Here is a 17,085-nt window from a genome sequence, read left to right on the forward strand (position 1 = left end):
TTAGGTTTTGTATTTTCAAAATCTTTATTTTGCTATTTTGTTTTTCGCTTCTTTTATTTTTCAATTTGTGGAAGATCCTCCATGTATTCTTTACTTTTGTAATCAATATTGTTTTCCACCTGCATTTGTGTTGCTAATTTGAAATAAACGACTACTTGTTGATTTTGGATATTATCTGAAAATAAAGAAAAAAATGATCTTGGGATAGATTTATCAAATGTCTGGCTTTTTTGTATTATCGATGCTTGCTGTGAGTTTATATCGTAACATGTAAAATTGTTGGTTTCTTACCTGAGAACAATCTTTGTAGGAAAGGTGTGTAATCAACTACATTGACACTCGTTTCAGTTTATTGGACTTGGCCATGCTGAAACACTGCCATGAACAATTTCAGTCAACTCCAGGATTTATTTTCTAAAGTCTGCTACTTATTCTATCAATCTCCTTTTTGCCGAACCGCTAGGTTATGGGGGGACATAAACCTCCGTCTGTGTAGGAAATGAACCATGGCTTGGAAACAGTGGTCATCTGATGCTGTAAGGTGTGGACTGTAGGTAAGGTGAGAAAGCCCTTCTAGACCCTCAAGTTTGCTCTTGGCAGTGTGTGCTGGAGCATTGTTATACTGTAAGGAGTGTTTTTGATTGACCAATGTGAGGTAACGAGCTTTCAAAGCATCATATAGTTGCTGCAGTTGTTAGTGTCAGCAGCATGACCATCTGGGACAAGCTCAAAGTGCAACATCCTTTCGAAATTCCACCAAACACAGTTTGACCTTCTGTTCAAACTGCCCTTGTTTGACAACAGGTTCTGAAGCCTGGCCAGAATGAAACTACTGATTTTTCTTATTAGGATTACAAAAATAGATCTTCTTTTTTTTTTCATCCCCATTTACAATTCAGTGTCAAAAATCAGCATCTTGAGGTCTAAAGAGTTGTCAAAGATGATTCTACCTTGGTGTATGGAAAGGAAGTGTTAATCTTGTTGTTGAACAGGAATTAAAAGGCAATAATGAGGATTATCATCATTATTGGTCTTAATGATATCTCAACTGGTGTAATTTTCTAGTTGAAATGTGATTGTTGTATGGTTTATATATTTGAAGAAAATCCAGATTTCGCTCACCATATGTTACCATCCACACTTTTAATTGATCATTAGTAAAATGTTATTTCTTTATCATTATAAAATGTAGAAATATTTTGAAAAATATTTTTGTCATATTGTCAATTAATAAGAGGGATGGGGAAACTGACAAAAACATAATGAGCTGCAGTAATACAATGTTAATTAGTAACTGGTTGTTTGCAAAATCTCACTTTAAATTTTCTAGATTATTAACCCCATGAGACATAATAGTGATGAGATTCAAGTATTGGAGGACTGGTCTAAACGGTTTGGAGTTCAAATCTTGTAACTGTCATTATGCTGTTCTCAAGTCCAGCCTCCAACTCCACTCGTTTCAGTTTACCACATTTGAGAAAAAAAAAATCATTTACTCATTCCCAATAGGAAGGCCATTTTAGTATAGAAACGATTTCTCCACCAAATAAATCATCTCACCTTTGCAAGAATGAGTTTAAAATTATTCTTATTTGCTTTTTCTGTTTCAATATTGTTTCAGTCAGTCACTAGGTGCCTTAGTCTTCTCTTTCCTTCCTTCTTTCTCCCTCTCTCTCCATGTGTGTATATATATATATATATATATATATATATATACACACACACACACACACACACACACACACACACACACACACACACACACACACACACACACACACACACGTGTGTGTGTTAGGTGTGAATTGCAAACCATGTCTTATGTAAAACATTTTTTGGTTTTTATTGCAAAGAATTGTCTTGTTTGATACAAAGCAGAATTTGGCAGGTTAAGTAAATCATGAGCTCCAGCAAATCTCACCCGAAACAACTATATATATTTTTTAAATTGACAGCTTGCTATTATTTTAAGATAAAAGTTGACCTTAGATTACCATAATTGTGCTACTTTTAATATTTGGGTGATTGATGACTAATGTTATAGCATGTATAATTGTAACTAATTGGCAACCAATGAAGTATGTTTGGTTCTTTAGAAGTGTTGTAGTGTCTGAGACATCAGTGATGTATTTCCATTCACAAAAATGGTAGCAATTTGATAAAACTGACTGCAGATATTGATAGTTGCTGCAATCAATTAATGGCAATAATATAAAGATTATTTATAAGTTTATATAGTTTTAAATGTATTGATAAAATATATTGAATTGGCTATAACAAGCTTGATGAAGTGATTTGCTATGAAACTATATTGAAGTGTAGCTGTTTAATAAAATGTCTCAATAAAAAAAAGTACGAATGATTCAGAGTAGACAAATGTGCTTGAAAAGGTTCTTTCCAATTGTTTGATGTCACAGTATAAACAGTGATTCCATCATTCACTGTAATACAAGGAAGAATGAAAGATTCTTAACCATGGTTCAAAGCAATTTTGTATGAATGGGGATTGAGGTTGCCATAACGATTTTTCTATGGCAAGTTTACAATCACTGTATTCTTATTACAAGAGCGATATAAAGAACAGCTTTAGATTAGCAAATGCACTGTCCGAGAGGATAAGCTATGCTGCCTCTTAAAACATTGAAACCATGACCAGATTTATTTGTCTTAAAAAAAGCAAATTTTGCAAAGCTCAAGAAAACTTATAGCAGTCTGTTATAAAAAGATTCATTTAATTGAAGGTTGCATTCTAAGTTGTAAAGGATGAAATTTCAGTTTCAAAAACTCTTTGTCCATTCTGGTATAGCTTTTTCCCATTCAAGTCTTAGACTTGCAAATGGAGGAGGAGGAGGAGGAGTGTGTACAAAGCTCATTTCTCTTCCATACTTTGTTCTTTTGAGTGACAGTCCTCTCTAGCACTCCAAATATGGGTTACATAAAACGTAATGGTGTGTGGGATCATCATCATCATTTGACATGGGTCTTCCATGCTGGCATGGGCCTGGATGGTCTGACAGGAGCTGGTAAGCCAGAGAGCTGCCCCAAATTCCACTGTCTGCTTTGGTGTGGTTTCTATTGTTGGATGCCCTTCCTAATGTCAGTCACTTTACACAGAGTGTAGTGGGTGCTTTTTACGTGGCACCATCACTACTGCTTCTTATGTAGCACCAGCACTAACTAGCAGGGTCACCAAGTAAGTTGCAAGATGACAACCTCTTGGTTGGGAGAGGGAGTGGTACTGAGAAAGGTGGCTTTTTACCAATTGAGAGATAGAGTATAATAGAGGGATAGAGATAGGTGTCTTACCATAAAGAGGAAGAGAAAGGAGTGGAAGAGAGACAGTGAGAGAAAGAAATAGATGGTGTAGGAGATGCATTAGGGGCATACCCACAAGGTACAGAGAGGGGATAGAAGGGGATGTGTCGATAAGAGTGTGAAGGGAAATGTTTAGAGAGGAGGTAGAGGTGACTAGCAAGTAATGGTGAGAGAAATTAGAATGGCTGGGGGTAGGACTGTGTAGATATGTGAAGGACAGAGAGTGTTTCTGTGCGTATGAAAAAAATAAATTGCAAATTAGGTAAATCCCTGCTTTGATGAGACATGTAAATATAGTTATACAAAGATATTTTACTAAAATCAAACCAACTGGTAATTTAGGCAAGGATCATTTATCTCAATCTGTAGTTTTATTTGAATAGATTGACCCTGTTTCAAAATATTGAGAAAAGGCTGTACAACTTTTTCCTTCTCACAAGTCCATGAAATTGAACCAATCATTTAATTGTACAATTCAATGACTGGTCTGTAGGGCTTGGTGTATATGCATTCATGTACTTGTACAATACACTAATAGTTTGTGTGTGTAACCTAATATTGTTTATATCAACTGGAGCAGAGCTGGATAGCACACTGACATGCTCAGTAACATTTCACAGTAAAAGTATGAATAACTTTCTATAAAAACAAATTAGAGCAAAAGGCAAGCTTCTTAGTTGGCCTATTTGAATATATATCCACGATTTGGTATGAAAGAAAATGGTAAACTTCAAAAGAAAGTTGTCTTTCTACCTGCAAATGCTAAATTGATAGGATGTAATCAATGCTGTTTCCAGCAAACTCATCAAATGGTGGATTGCTAATTGAATTTAAATTGACAGTTTTTCACATAGGGAATATATGAGATTGATTTTGCAAGCAATCTGATTCTGTTCAATTCCCTTGTACATGCAACAACTGAATATTTAATAACTTAATGACAGACATGTTTCTAGATGAAGTGATTATGTTGCCACCATCTTTTAAGAAACAGACAAAAGCCTATAATCTCTTGACATGCTAGAAATAGCAGCCAAATCTGTCTTAAATTAAAAAAAAATTTTAACTTTTTAAAAAGGATACATTGGATAATGTAGTCCAGAGCAGTCAGTGCCTTAAAAAAACTGGTTAGTTATAACTGATCAGAGCTGAAACAACACATGGTGTACATGTAGTTTACTTATGTTCACATCGAAGTTTTGCCCAACTAAAAAAAAACAGAATGAGTTTCAGCTATGGCATTCAAAACCATTCCATCAAGAATTTTGTTCAAAGACATTCAAGCCAAGATTTTATTCTGTACTAAGAAGAGCACAAGAGTTTAGTAATTACCACAATCAGATTTCCCACGTTTTGGAAGAGCTGTTTCCTTCTTTTGTATCAGAGTTGAATTGTCCAAAATAAAATGCATTAAATTATAAAGCATGTATTTAATCTTCAACTTTTGACTTCTGAACAAGAATCCCTTCAGTTCCACATGATTTTTTTTTTTTTTTTGCTTGTGTTGAGGTTTTCAAGTAAAATGTTCATTGGTCCCCATTTAATTTCCTTAGATTCTCTGAGCAATAAGTGAACACATGTTGATATTTTTATGATGGTTTTAATTCCTCCATAAGGGATACAAAAAACACATATAAAATTACTAAATTTCTGGGATCTTTTCCATCTCAGATTTTTGCTTGAGATGGAAAAGATCTAATTTCTGTTGATACAACAATGGTTAAGTAAATAGCAAACTAACTTAATTACAAATGAATGATTTCCAATTACAAATGATACTGTAAATGAAACCTGAATTTTGTGCTTTATTGATTTCAGAAAGGTTTTAGTTATGGATGGAATGTTTTCAAACGGTTGGAATATCCTGTTCATCTTATTTGACCATTGCATTATGCAATGGAAGCTTGGCTACAGATTAACAGCTAATTTTCACTGCCATAGTGAAAAAGACTCGTACTAGTTTCTACATTTTAACAGTTTTAGAAACAATATATTTTATTGCAGGACAATTTATTTCTCAATATAGATCAGGAGTAACAACGAAATTCTTTCAGCTTATTTCTTCATTGTGTATTGAATTAATTTGGTTCTGATCATTTATGAAGAATGCAGAAGTGCAAGAAATAGCTGTCTTAATAAGACAGACAAATCACTTGGATAAAAAATAAGAAAACGTAATGGATTCTGATCTGATTAAAAACCCATTGAACCACTTGTTTGAGAGAGAGAGAGAGATAGATAGATAGATAGAGAGAGAGAGAGAGAGAGAGAGAGAGAGAAGGAGGGAGGCACGCACGGAGCTAAACTTATTCACTTTATTGATTTTTTAATGTTATCATGGTATATTGTCATATGAAATACACTGTGTCAATTTATTTTGAAAATGATAAAGAATTTGGAGGGATTTTGTATAAAAGAACATTGCTATTTATTGCTATATTAATCTGGTGCTTAGATCATGCATAACAAAAGTTCTTTGATTAAATTATGATGAGGAGATTTTGTATCGAAGAACCAGAGGCCAGTTGTTAGGTGGTGGTGGTGGTGGTGGTGGTAGAATACATGTTTCTTTTGGTAAGCTTCATCTGCAAATGATACAAACTCACCATTAAAGATGCTAATATTTCTAAATATTCTTGTCTTTTGAACCATAATTAAGTCTACGAACAATGGATTAATAATAGACTCAAATATTTCTGATAGAAGTTCTCTGAAGTGGATCACTTTCACTCATGATTCTGAAATCCTTACTGGAATATTGGGTTTATGATCATCAACTGTTTCTTTAAGTGATTTTGGTTGCAGAATAATAAAAGACTTCTAAGCTGTTCTTTTATAGATAAACTAATATAATACTCAGATATAAAACCCTATATTTTTTTATTCTACTTTTAGTAATTTCTCACTTATTTTCTTGTTTCATTTCCTCTCCTCACCTCACTGCATTTTTCACATGCTGGCTTTTGCTCTCTCCTATCTTTTTTTTTTTTTATCTAATTTACTCTTTTTTTATGTTTCCTTTTCTTTCACCACTCTCAGCACAGCCACTGTCTTTTCATTCCATATGATGATGATGATGATGATTATTATGAAAAGAAGACCAGAAAAAAAAAATCAAGCCTTTGGCTTGGCATTTTACATTATATATAAGTCTAGCAATTAAAAATGTCATTTCAGGATCAAAAATGAAATTGTAGTAATTAATAAAAATGGAAAAAAATGACCCAATGGAAGTTTTATTTGAAAGATGAAGATTTTAGTATTTTTGTTTCAGAATATCTGATTAATTCATTTGTTTGTTGTGGGTTAATTATAAAAACAATATTGACAATGATGGGTTTGGAGAGATCTAAGTGTGATTTATCCTAAAAGACAGTTAATTGTTTGGTTGGAAATGTTATCAATGTTACTCATCCTGTATTGATAGGATAATCAACAAGAAACCTGACTGAATTAGACTAAATGAGTTTTTATGTCAATATACACAAGTACAACAAATATTTGTTCATATCTCACTTTGTCATTGTATATTCATTGCACAATGAAACTATGTGGATGGAAGACCAGTGTTCAACAGGTAATGAATGATGTCAGATCATTGAAAATACATTTTAAGAAATTTTTATCCTTAGATTATATTTCTCAGCAAATTAAATTCAGAACTCTAAATGGTTTTGGAGATTTAGTGCTGGATTTTGAATTTCCTTATGAAAAATTTGAAGAGCTGTGTGGTTAAATTCTTTTAGCAACAATGTGCTTCTGGGTTCAATCTCAGTGTGTGGCACTTTTTAGTGTCTTATGTCACAGCCCCATGTTGACCATCATGTTGTAATTCAATAGAGGGAAACTGTGGAAGCCTATTGCATTTTATATATACACATGTACACACTGTCCTTAGGCCAAATGTTTATTTTAATTAAATACTGTCTCAGTTGCATATACCAGATACATTTTATATATATATATATATATATATATATATATATATATGTCTCAATGAGAGATTGCTAATAAACTGATGTGTCAAGCAGTAATTTCAAATTTTATCTCATTCAATAAACTAAACTACCAGACAAATACCGACATAAGTCAACTAAACCCCGTCAAGGCAGTGCCCCCAGTATTGCTCTACTGCAAGAGCTAAAAGAAATGAAAAAAGAAATATATTTAATCTTGGATAGTAAATGTCAAGTTAACACAATGGTGAGCATGAAGTAAAATTTGGTTCCTAAAATCCTGGAAGGAATCTGCTGACCTAATGCCATAAATGATGAATCTTGTGAAGTAGGTGTTTGGTTCTTGATGAACCGAGTCTGTGATTACATTCTGATTTCTAACTACAAATAATTCACTTTAATTATAATGGCCTCTTGTTTCTTAATTCTATTGAAGCCATATTTTATTTAAAAATAAATCACAAGCAATGTACTCTGGTTATTGAGTTAATGCATTGGATGAAAATAAAATTAACAGAATATAAGGAAATTATAGATTGTCTAAATTACGTAGCCTAGTTACAGCAGTTATAAATAGAACTTTACCAATATTCAATGAAATTTGTTGAATATTTGCTAAGATCACTTAGCAGCCAGGTCAGGTGAATAAGTTTCACTGTCATATTTCCCTCAACTATTGCATCTCCTTTTAATTCGGTTTGTTTATTTAACCAGTCTTTACCTAAATTTGTAGCTTGTGGTTCAGCTCTTTCTTGTAAGTTGTTTAGCTCAAGACCCTGCCAACAGAAATGGATTATGCTGTTCACTTAATTAGTTATTAATAACTAATTGTCATTAATAAGTAATTAAATACTTTTTGTGTAGCTAAACAAAATAAATAGTTATTATGGAAGGGATCTTGTTATTAAATGTCTAAAATTCCAAATTTCTCTAAGCCATACAAGTTTGAAAAGTAAACGCTTTGTGAATAATAATGAAAAGAATAAAATCTTTTATTTGCCTTTGATTATTAAAACTTTATCTCCCTCTATAAATATTATGGTAAAGTGAGAGAATGGGTTGAAATTTTAATTTCAAGCCCATCCAGCATTGTTGTTTTTGCTATATTCTGCTGGTTTAACAAGAAATAGCTATTTTGTGGCTATGTGACTAAATGTATATCAATTATTTCAGAACTGTTAATTTAAGCAATTATCTAACACTCTCATCTGCCATCCGGACTGACTCGCTCAGTCGAGCCACTCTGGTTCATCTGCTGACTGACTGAACTTTCTTAATCATCATAATGTAACAATTCAGCGACAGCTGCAGTTAGAATGTCCTGACTTAATGAAATCATTCCTTCATCTTTATTGATGAGATATGAACCAGGTGCAAACGTTATTATGTCCCTAACCAGTAACTCTATATGTACGCTTTTCACTTTTGAAGAATACAGGTACAGCATTTATGCATTTCCCCCACCCCCACCCCCACCCACTTTCATCTTTGTCCTCTCGTTTTACTGGCAGAGATGCATTATGAATATTACATTGCTCTACTGAGATGAACAGCTATTCTAAAATGGTGACGGTTCTGAGTCTGGATGAAAATTTCTCTTGTGTACAACAGATCTTCAAAATATTGAGAAGTTGAGATGCATGGAAGAATACTGCATTGTTGGTTTTGCCAAAAATCTACCCCAAAGGATTTTGTCTGACCTATGCAAGCATTGGAAAAGTAGATGCTAAAGCCATGATCATGATGATGTTGCTTGGATAGTGACATTCCACCCATGTCGGCATAGACAAATTGGAAACGAATGTATAGACTTTTGTTACCATTTGACCTCAATATGTCCCTTCTAAGTCTGAACCCTGCCAATCTTGATTTTTGCCTCTTGTTCCCCAACTCCCATACCTGGGCCTGTATTGAAAAAATAAGTATCACTAGTCAACTACTTGACTCGATTGAATTAACCATTTACTCTTTCAACATTGGCACCATTCTGCCTAAGTGGCAATAATTAAACCAAGCATTTGTTTTGCACTTTTTCTAGGTTAAATTAAGTGAAATTTAACTACTTGTTTTAGCCTGTTTAATACAATTGTTGTCTATTCCATATTAGCTTGTAATGGTGGTGTAAAATAATATTAGTTTTGAAACGCTCTTCCCTCAACACTTGTTATCTGACCCATTAATTTCAACTTCATCTTGCTTTAATAGTTGATTCTTTGTGCTAGTTTTAAGGCTTAATTTTTATTTACTTACGACAAATTATGCCTGAAATGTTTACTTAATTGCCTATTCCCATTGTGCTAAACAGTTTAAATGAAGATGCTTTAGTGCATAAGCAACGATGCTGAGAAATTCAGGCCACAAAATGTATTAAAATCACTGATGTCTGAATGCTTATTAATAATTATAAATAACCAGGGTTGTTTTTAAAAAGGTTTTGAATTGTAAATTTGTAATAGAATTTTTATGTTGACACTGCTTAGAAGTAAATATGTACTTCTAACTGTGCGTGTGCATGTGTGTGTGTATACAGGGTATGATGGGTGAATTGTTGCCATTTTAGATTTTTTATTTTGTGCATTGTTTGCTTTTGATTTTGTCGACTACATAGTATAGTAGGGCCAGTTGGGCACCGTCTGTGAGAAAAACAGCACCATGACACAATTCACTTTGCCAGAAACTTGGAAATAACATGCTGTACTGCTTGGCATTCGTACTGGAAGCTCCAACATGAACATTTCAGAGTGTTTGGGTGTCAATCTGAGGACAGTGTAATCTGAGGACATGTACCAAGAGTGATAAAGATCAACATCCACTCAACATAATGTGGTGTTAGGAGTGATCGCGAGTGATGGCAATGCTATGCCTCCATTCATTTTCCCACACAGCTTCAGACTCATTATGGAGGCCTACATCAAGTGCCTGGAGGAGGTAGTGCTGCCCTGGGTCAAGAGGGTGGCTGCTGGAAGACCCTATGTCTGGCAACAGGACTCTGCACCATGCCACACAAGCAGGAGAAGCCAGTCATGGCTGTCAGACAATTTCTGCGATCACATCACCGCTAACATCTGGCCACATAACTCCCCCGACTGCAACCACCATGATTACTATGTGTGGGCTACAGTTGAATGAGAAACCAACAGAACACCTTGTAACCCCAAAGATGAACTGAAGGCAAAGATTATGGCAGCAAACACCAACTTAAACAGGGAGACCGTCCAGAAGAGTTGCAGGAAATTCCAAAGTCGTCTGGAGGCCAAAGTTGAAGCCAATGGCGATTTTATTGAATAAATTTACTCTTTAGTATTTCAAGATATTTTTATGTAATTTTGGTAAACATATCTGTTAAAATGAGATTTCAGTGTTATTTTCATTTTTGTGTAATTTAGACAATAATTTATTCACCGCACCCTGTATATATATATGTGTGTGTGTGTGTATATATATATATATATATATATATATATATATATATGCAAAAACTCTGTTATAAATGGGCATTCTTGAAGTTCCACTTACATTTTTTAATATAGCTGTTGAGATAATTTACTAAACATCGTCAGTAAATGCCATACATTTTAGACTGCACTCATTTTCTTAAATCATGTTAGAAAAATCTAACACCATTCATCTCAATTGTCATTGAAATTTTTCGTGACCGAGCTTAGAACATTTAATAATATTTATAGGAAATTGGAAGGATTAAATTACAGAAAGATACTAAAATGAAACAATTGTTTTGCTTGGAATTTAGGCTGTGAAGCTTGTAATTGTTCTTTTCTTTTTCTTTAGCATTTATAGTTCAAAGTAAATACTGAGCTCTTTCTCTTCTTATCTGTCTCTCTCTCTCTTACACTCTCTCTCTTTTTAACTTGCTCTATATGTTTTTCCATCTCTCTCTCTCTCTCTCTCTCTCTCTCTCTCTTATATATATAACTTGGTACTGTTGCGTTAAATGTATTCGGGTAATTTCCTAAAAATTCTTTTTTGAAGACAAGCATTTTTGAATTGTTACTCAAAGCTGTTTTATTCATTTTTGTTGTTTTTAAGTTTCAATTTGTGTTTGTGGAGATTATATCTGCTCTTTTTGTTTTAAGCATTTAGTATGACTGTACACAACAGCTATCCAGTTTCATTATGTTCTTCATTATTTCATTCCAAATTTCTCTTTGTCTTTTTTTTTTTGTTTTTGTCTTGATGTACTTTTTAGTTTCTTTATGAGAATATTACAATGGTGTTTGTATGGCAACCAGTGAGAATTTAATTCAATCATTCAAGTGTATGCTTCACTTAGTTCTGTAACAACATGCTCGAAATATTGAAGTAACTACTGCTCAATGAATGTTTACCTCTGCTTCTTTTATTCAAAAAACTTTTAGACATACAAGGAACACCGTTTATGGTTACTGTCTCATCCTTAACAAAACCACCTCTGGATGACTACCTACAAATGTTGAGACGTAATAACAACATCACCACCATTTCAAGACATGCTATGGCACTGTTTTAGAAATATTATCAGTTGTGGTAACTGAAAATTTGGGGTTTTATTTCTAGGTTTCACTACAATATAAAATGATCCTTAGTATTTGACTTGGTTGAAGTGAAAGAATGTAAATACCTTAATGTATTTATTTTTATCCAGTCTTCTGAGTTTAAAAAAACCATTGAGTTCGTTTTTTTTTTTTTTTTTTTTTTTTTTTTGTCCTTCAATCTTTCAGCAACAATAAAACAAGGCCTGATAGTATACTGGGTTAAAATTCAGTCAACTAATTGTCTTCAAAAAGTAGTCTTTTTGTATCAAAAGAAATTTGTTACACTATCCTCACTAACAATCACTTAATGTTAGAATTTATCTGTTATGAAGTGTTATCTCAGCTAAACAGCTCACCACCAGTTCACTAACTTACTGAAATTAGTGTTAAAGATAATGAGATCATTTATCTTAGTGAATTATTTGTTTCTGATTCCCTGCTGTGAAAAACATATCCAGCCATTCAATTCTTTGTTGTTCAGTGATGCTTTCCACTATATTTTGGTCGGCATCTAATTTAGATAGCCTGTAATCTAGAACTGTAGACTTTCTTGAGCTTCTTAATAAGGAACATCAATTCAATAATTGAAATAACTGTCCAATAACAGAATTTTTCCACTGTATTTTAATTATTGGTAACCAGGTTGTGGAATGGATAATTCTTTAAAGAAATGCTTCTTTAAAATGTGTTAACTTCAGAGAAAAGATGGAAATATTCTGTTAGAAAATAAATGTAAGATCAAATTAAATTCTTATGAAAGAACAAGTAGTATTTAGGAATGGATTCATAGATAAAAATGAAAAATTATTAAAAAGATTTATGCTTGTCTGACTAGCTGAGAAATACAAAGAAGTTATGTTCTGTGAATTATTCACAGCTGAAATAGGAAATGAAATATTAGCAACGAAGATGAAAAAAAGTCTCTTTTATAACGATTGTGGTTCCTGTATAGCATAAAGCTATTTTCAGAATGCAATATGATCATTTCTAAATAGAGGAACTATTTCTAGTCATGTATTAGTAGAAATTATTTTATAAATGAATGGTTTGATTTATCGAGAACTTTTAAAACTGATATGCCAGTCAGGTAAGCCACTGCCCAAATTTTGCAGTATCTCTGAAGATCCTAAGTTCAAATTTTACTCCAGACATTATAACAGTAAATATCTTTAGTAAATCTTTAGCCATTATCTCTGACGCTATAAACAAAACTGTCATCATTGACCTAGAAATGAGGACAACAACTTTCTCAGTTGACCAAAGGTGACACAGTTAGAACCTGAATGAACTAATTGTTCGTTTTAATAATTATATAAAACCGTGTTTTATGAACTGAAAGTAATAAGCGTCTTGGCAGTGGTTACAATAGTGGTTATTATACTTGCTGTCATTTATGTACAGACTTTGCACACATACACAGTCATTAATTTAATGATAATTAAAGGAAACCATACAAATAGCTGTTCAAAAATCTATCAAAAAATCGATTCAACTATAAAAGATATAAAATTAAAATTTCCTGTTTTAATTTAAATTTCAATGGAAATAACATTAAAATATAGACAAAAATATGACAAAACAAGAATTAAATGTGAAAAGAAAGACTGAGAAGAAACGGGGTGAAGAGAGAAACAGTTTGTTTGTGTCGAACTTTAATTATTGTTTTATTTCAGAAAATGTGAATTGGTTAATTAGATTCCGATCTGCTGCTTTGCACCTTCATGCTCCAGAATCATCATCATCATCATCATCGTCGTCGTCGTTTAACATCCGTCTCTCTGGAGGCACAATTATCAAGTTCACATTATTTAGTCTACATGTGTTACGTAACTCCTCAATCACCTGGCAGCCCTTTCTTTATCTAACCTGAATGCCTATTATTTTCATAGGTTAATCTGATGAGATAGATCAGGGCCCATTACATTTTTGGGCTTTCTTCTATAATATGGCAGATTGAATAAGGTTAACACGATAGAAGCCTTAGTTTCAATTTCTGAAGATCAATGGAAAAGGAGAAAATGTAGACAGAATAGAAGTTGGAACCAAATGAAGTAGACAGCTTGCATGATGGGAGGAATTGAGGAGAATGCATTTAGTGGATTTATGAAGGGGTAATAAAAAAGAAAAAAAAATCAGAACAACATATTGTGGTGGTACTAGTCAGGGAAAATATATGGTTAGTTGGCCAACAGGTATAGTATAGACTTGAAGGATTAGCAATTTTGTAGGATACAACATAAGCAGGTCATGCAATGATGAGGCCATTGTAATTATTGTTGATGTAGTCTGCAAAAGGGTCTCATAAAAGCAACTCTTGTCATCTGCCAGTCCTAACTCTGTGTGTGTGTATATATATTGTATATACAAAATTATTTAATAACTGCTTTCAATGCTGACATGGGTTGGAGAGTTTGACGGGATCTGGCAAGCCAGAGGATTGCGTCAAGTCCTACTGTCTGCTCTGGAATGGTTTCTATGGCTTGTTGCCCTTCCTAACACCAACTACTCTGCAGAGTGTACAGGGTGCTTTTTGTATGGCACGAGTGGGGGTCACCAAGTAACTAAGGTTGGGGAGTGGTATTGATAGAGGTGGATTTGTGCCAAGAGATGAGAGGTTGGAGGCAGAAACAGGTTTCTTTTATTGGACGAGATATATGGCTAACCCAGCTGGAAAGAGAGAGAGAGAGAGAGAGAGAGAGAGAGAGAGAGAGAGAGAGAGAGAGAGAGAGAGAGAGAGAGAGAGTTAAAAAGATGCATTGGGGCATACTTGCAAGTTAGAGGGAGGTGTATATAAAGAGGTGGGGGTTGGATAGGGTGAGTGGGAAGAGTGAAGGAGGAGAGGGGGTGTTGGAAAGATGAGTTGTTGAGAGATTCATTGGGAACAGAATGTATGCAGGGGCATTGATATAAATGATGTTTGCTAATTAATTGGTTGGTGAATATATAGTGTAATGGTAAACAAATGAAGGACTGAAGCTGTGATGGTGCTACATATCTTTATTAAATGATTATGATTGCTTCAGTAGTTTGTGAAACCATTTCATCAATTTAAATGATAGTTTATGCATATCCCTGAATTAAGGGCAGTGACATTTATTGACATTTCCTTATAAACAAATCATTTTTTAGCTTTGAACTTTCAAATGAAAGCTCCCTTTTGCCCAACTAATATGTATTCACCTAACCCATGCTAGTATAGAAAAACAGACGTAATGAATGAGTTGTAACATTCTAAATTAATCATTATTGAATAATATAATTTTTTTTTTTTCAGACTTTGAATATATTCCAGAATATTTAACTTGGACATAATTATGTGACCCTAACTCTAATCACCGTTGGATTGTAACTACTCTATTCGGATATTACCTGTATATGATCCAGCCTTTGCTAGAGGAATGGCTATCCTTACTACTTGTGAAATTTAAAGTCAGATGTGCCTGGATTATCTAAAAACAATGGAAAGTTACCTTGTACAAGCTCAAGAGGATTTGGTGAGTATTCTTTTGTCTTTTGATTTGGATATTTACAGAGGAAAGATTGATTGCCATAAAAGGAACTTTTACTTGTAAAATATCGCAAAGGAAAAAAAAAAAAAAAAGAAAACTCATTTTTTAAATAACTTATTCCGTTGCAAATTATAATCACAACCACTGATGCTAAGGGTCTGAATCACGAGGTCATGAGTTCAAGTTCTGTTACAAGCATTATTTGATTCATAAGAAAATCACATTACTCTACTTGCCTCAGAATACCTGACTGATAAAACAGTTCCAGTTCCTTAATTAACAGTTTGTTAGTGATAGGAAGAGTATACAACTGTTAAACCAATTATTCAACAAATATGCAAATGTTCATTTTACAACAACCATCACACCCACATATGTTCCATTCCTAATTTCAGTGAAATTACCAAGAATAAAATCCAAAATTTTCAAGTGTCTTAAAGCCAATACCCTGAAAGGTTTGCCAAGAGAAATGATTTCATTTTCAAATTCTAATACTGTTCATACATTAGCAATCTTTTGGCACAATCTAACATTTTTCTTAGATTATATTAGAAGATAGAGAAGTATTTTAATTTTCTATTTTTAAATTCCCTTTTTGATGCAGTCACTGTGTTCATGTCTTTTGCCAAATTCATATTTCTTCTACAAAAATGGCAAGGAATTAGTTGAATGTCCATATTGTGTAGTGATGATGGGTAAATCAGTCAACTTTATTGGTGTTAACTCTTTCATTACCTACTTTGTCACTTCTTTTGTTTCCCATCTCTACTTTGTTTCTACCAGTTTTGACTATAGGCACAGGTGTCGCTGTGTGGTAAGAAGCTTGTTTCCTAACCACATAGTTCTAGGTTCAGTCTCACTGTGTGGCACCTTGAGCAAGTGTCTTCTACTATACAGCCTTGGGCCTACCAAAGCCTTGCGAGTGGATTTAGTATGTGGAAACTGAAAGAAACCTGTCGTGTGTGTGTTTCTGTATTTACCTCGCCCCCCCCCCCTGCTTGACAACCAGTGTTGGTTTGTTTATGTCCCCCATAACTTAGCAGTTTGGCAAAAGAGACCAATAGAATAAGTACCAGTCTCGGACTTGTAACCATTGAAGAATATTTTTTTTCAAAATGATTTTTATACTTTGAGACAATATTTCCCTAATTTCCCTCGACAGTAGTGTATCAATGGTAATGACCAAGAATTTAATATCCAAGGGAAACGGAACACGAAATGTATTGATATGTCCTCCTGTTGATGTATCTCATGGTTTCTTTGGAAGTGAGCCATTCATTGACAAAATGTCAGCATTTCCATTATTTCTCCTGGGTCGCATGATGGAAATGAGATTATACTAAAGAACAGAAGAAGGCTAATGGCTTCTGCATTATCATTGTTAATAGAGAATACCTATATAGATGTACTATATAGAATACCTATAAATGTACCTCACTTTCTTATTCAAGTTGAAGATCTCGAGTATTATTCTCTGAAACCTGACTGGCACCTCTTACTGCCTCAAGAATATTGCACTGGTACAGTCCTTATGTGCCTAACCTCTCACCTCATCACGTTTTTGCAATCATTAACCAGTCTCCCCTGGATGACACTACACTGTTCACAGTTGTTACTTGCTTTATTTCAATTCGACATCATATATGTCTGGTGGTTTAAACTTTTACTCTGACCTTGCTATTCCATATCTCGTCTCTTGTTAATTGATTTAAAAGTATGATCCAAATCTTTGATTACAACTCTTTCACATCGATTCATTGTTCATTCATATCA

General features: G+C 33.7%; 1 protein-coding gene across 7 annotated transcripts in view; it reads left to right on the plus strand.

The window, feature by feature from the left end:
- The window catches only part of LOC106883074 (uncharacterized), a 135,278-nt gene that overhangs the window by 11,162 nt on the left and 107,031 nt on the right, over positions 1-17,085 (plus strand). For all 7 annotated transcript variants that reach the window (XM_089366311.1, XM_052974338.2, XM_052974340.2 and 4 more), the window contains exon 2: positions 15,078-15,297. In XM_089366311.1, coding sequence (XP_089222437.1) covers positions 15,238-15,297 — 60 coding nt within the window. In that variant the 5' untranslated portion in view covers positions 15,078-15,237. The remainder of the gene's footprint in view (positions 1-15,077; positions 15,298-17,085) is intronic.

The sequence above is a fragment of the Octopus bimaculoides genome, chromosome 18, assembly GCF_046866305.1.
Source record: "Octopus bimaculoides isolate indiv1 chromosome 18, ASM4686630v1, whole genome shotgun sequence".
Taxonomy (NCBI): domain Eukaryota; kingdom Metazoa; phylum Mollusca; class Cephalopoda; order Octopoda; family Octopodidae; genus Octopus; species Octopus bimaculoides.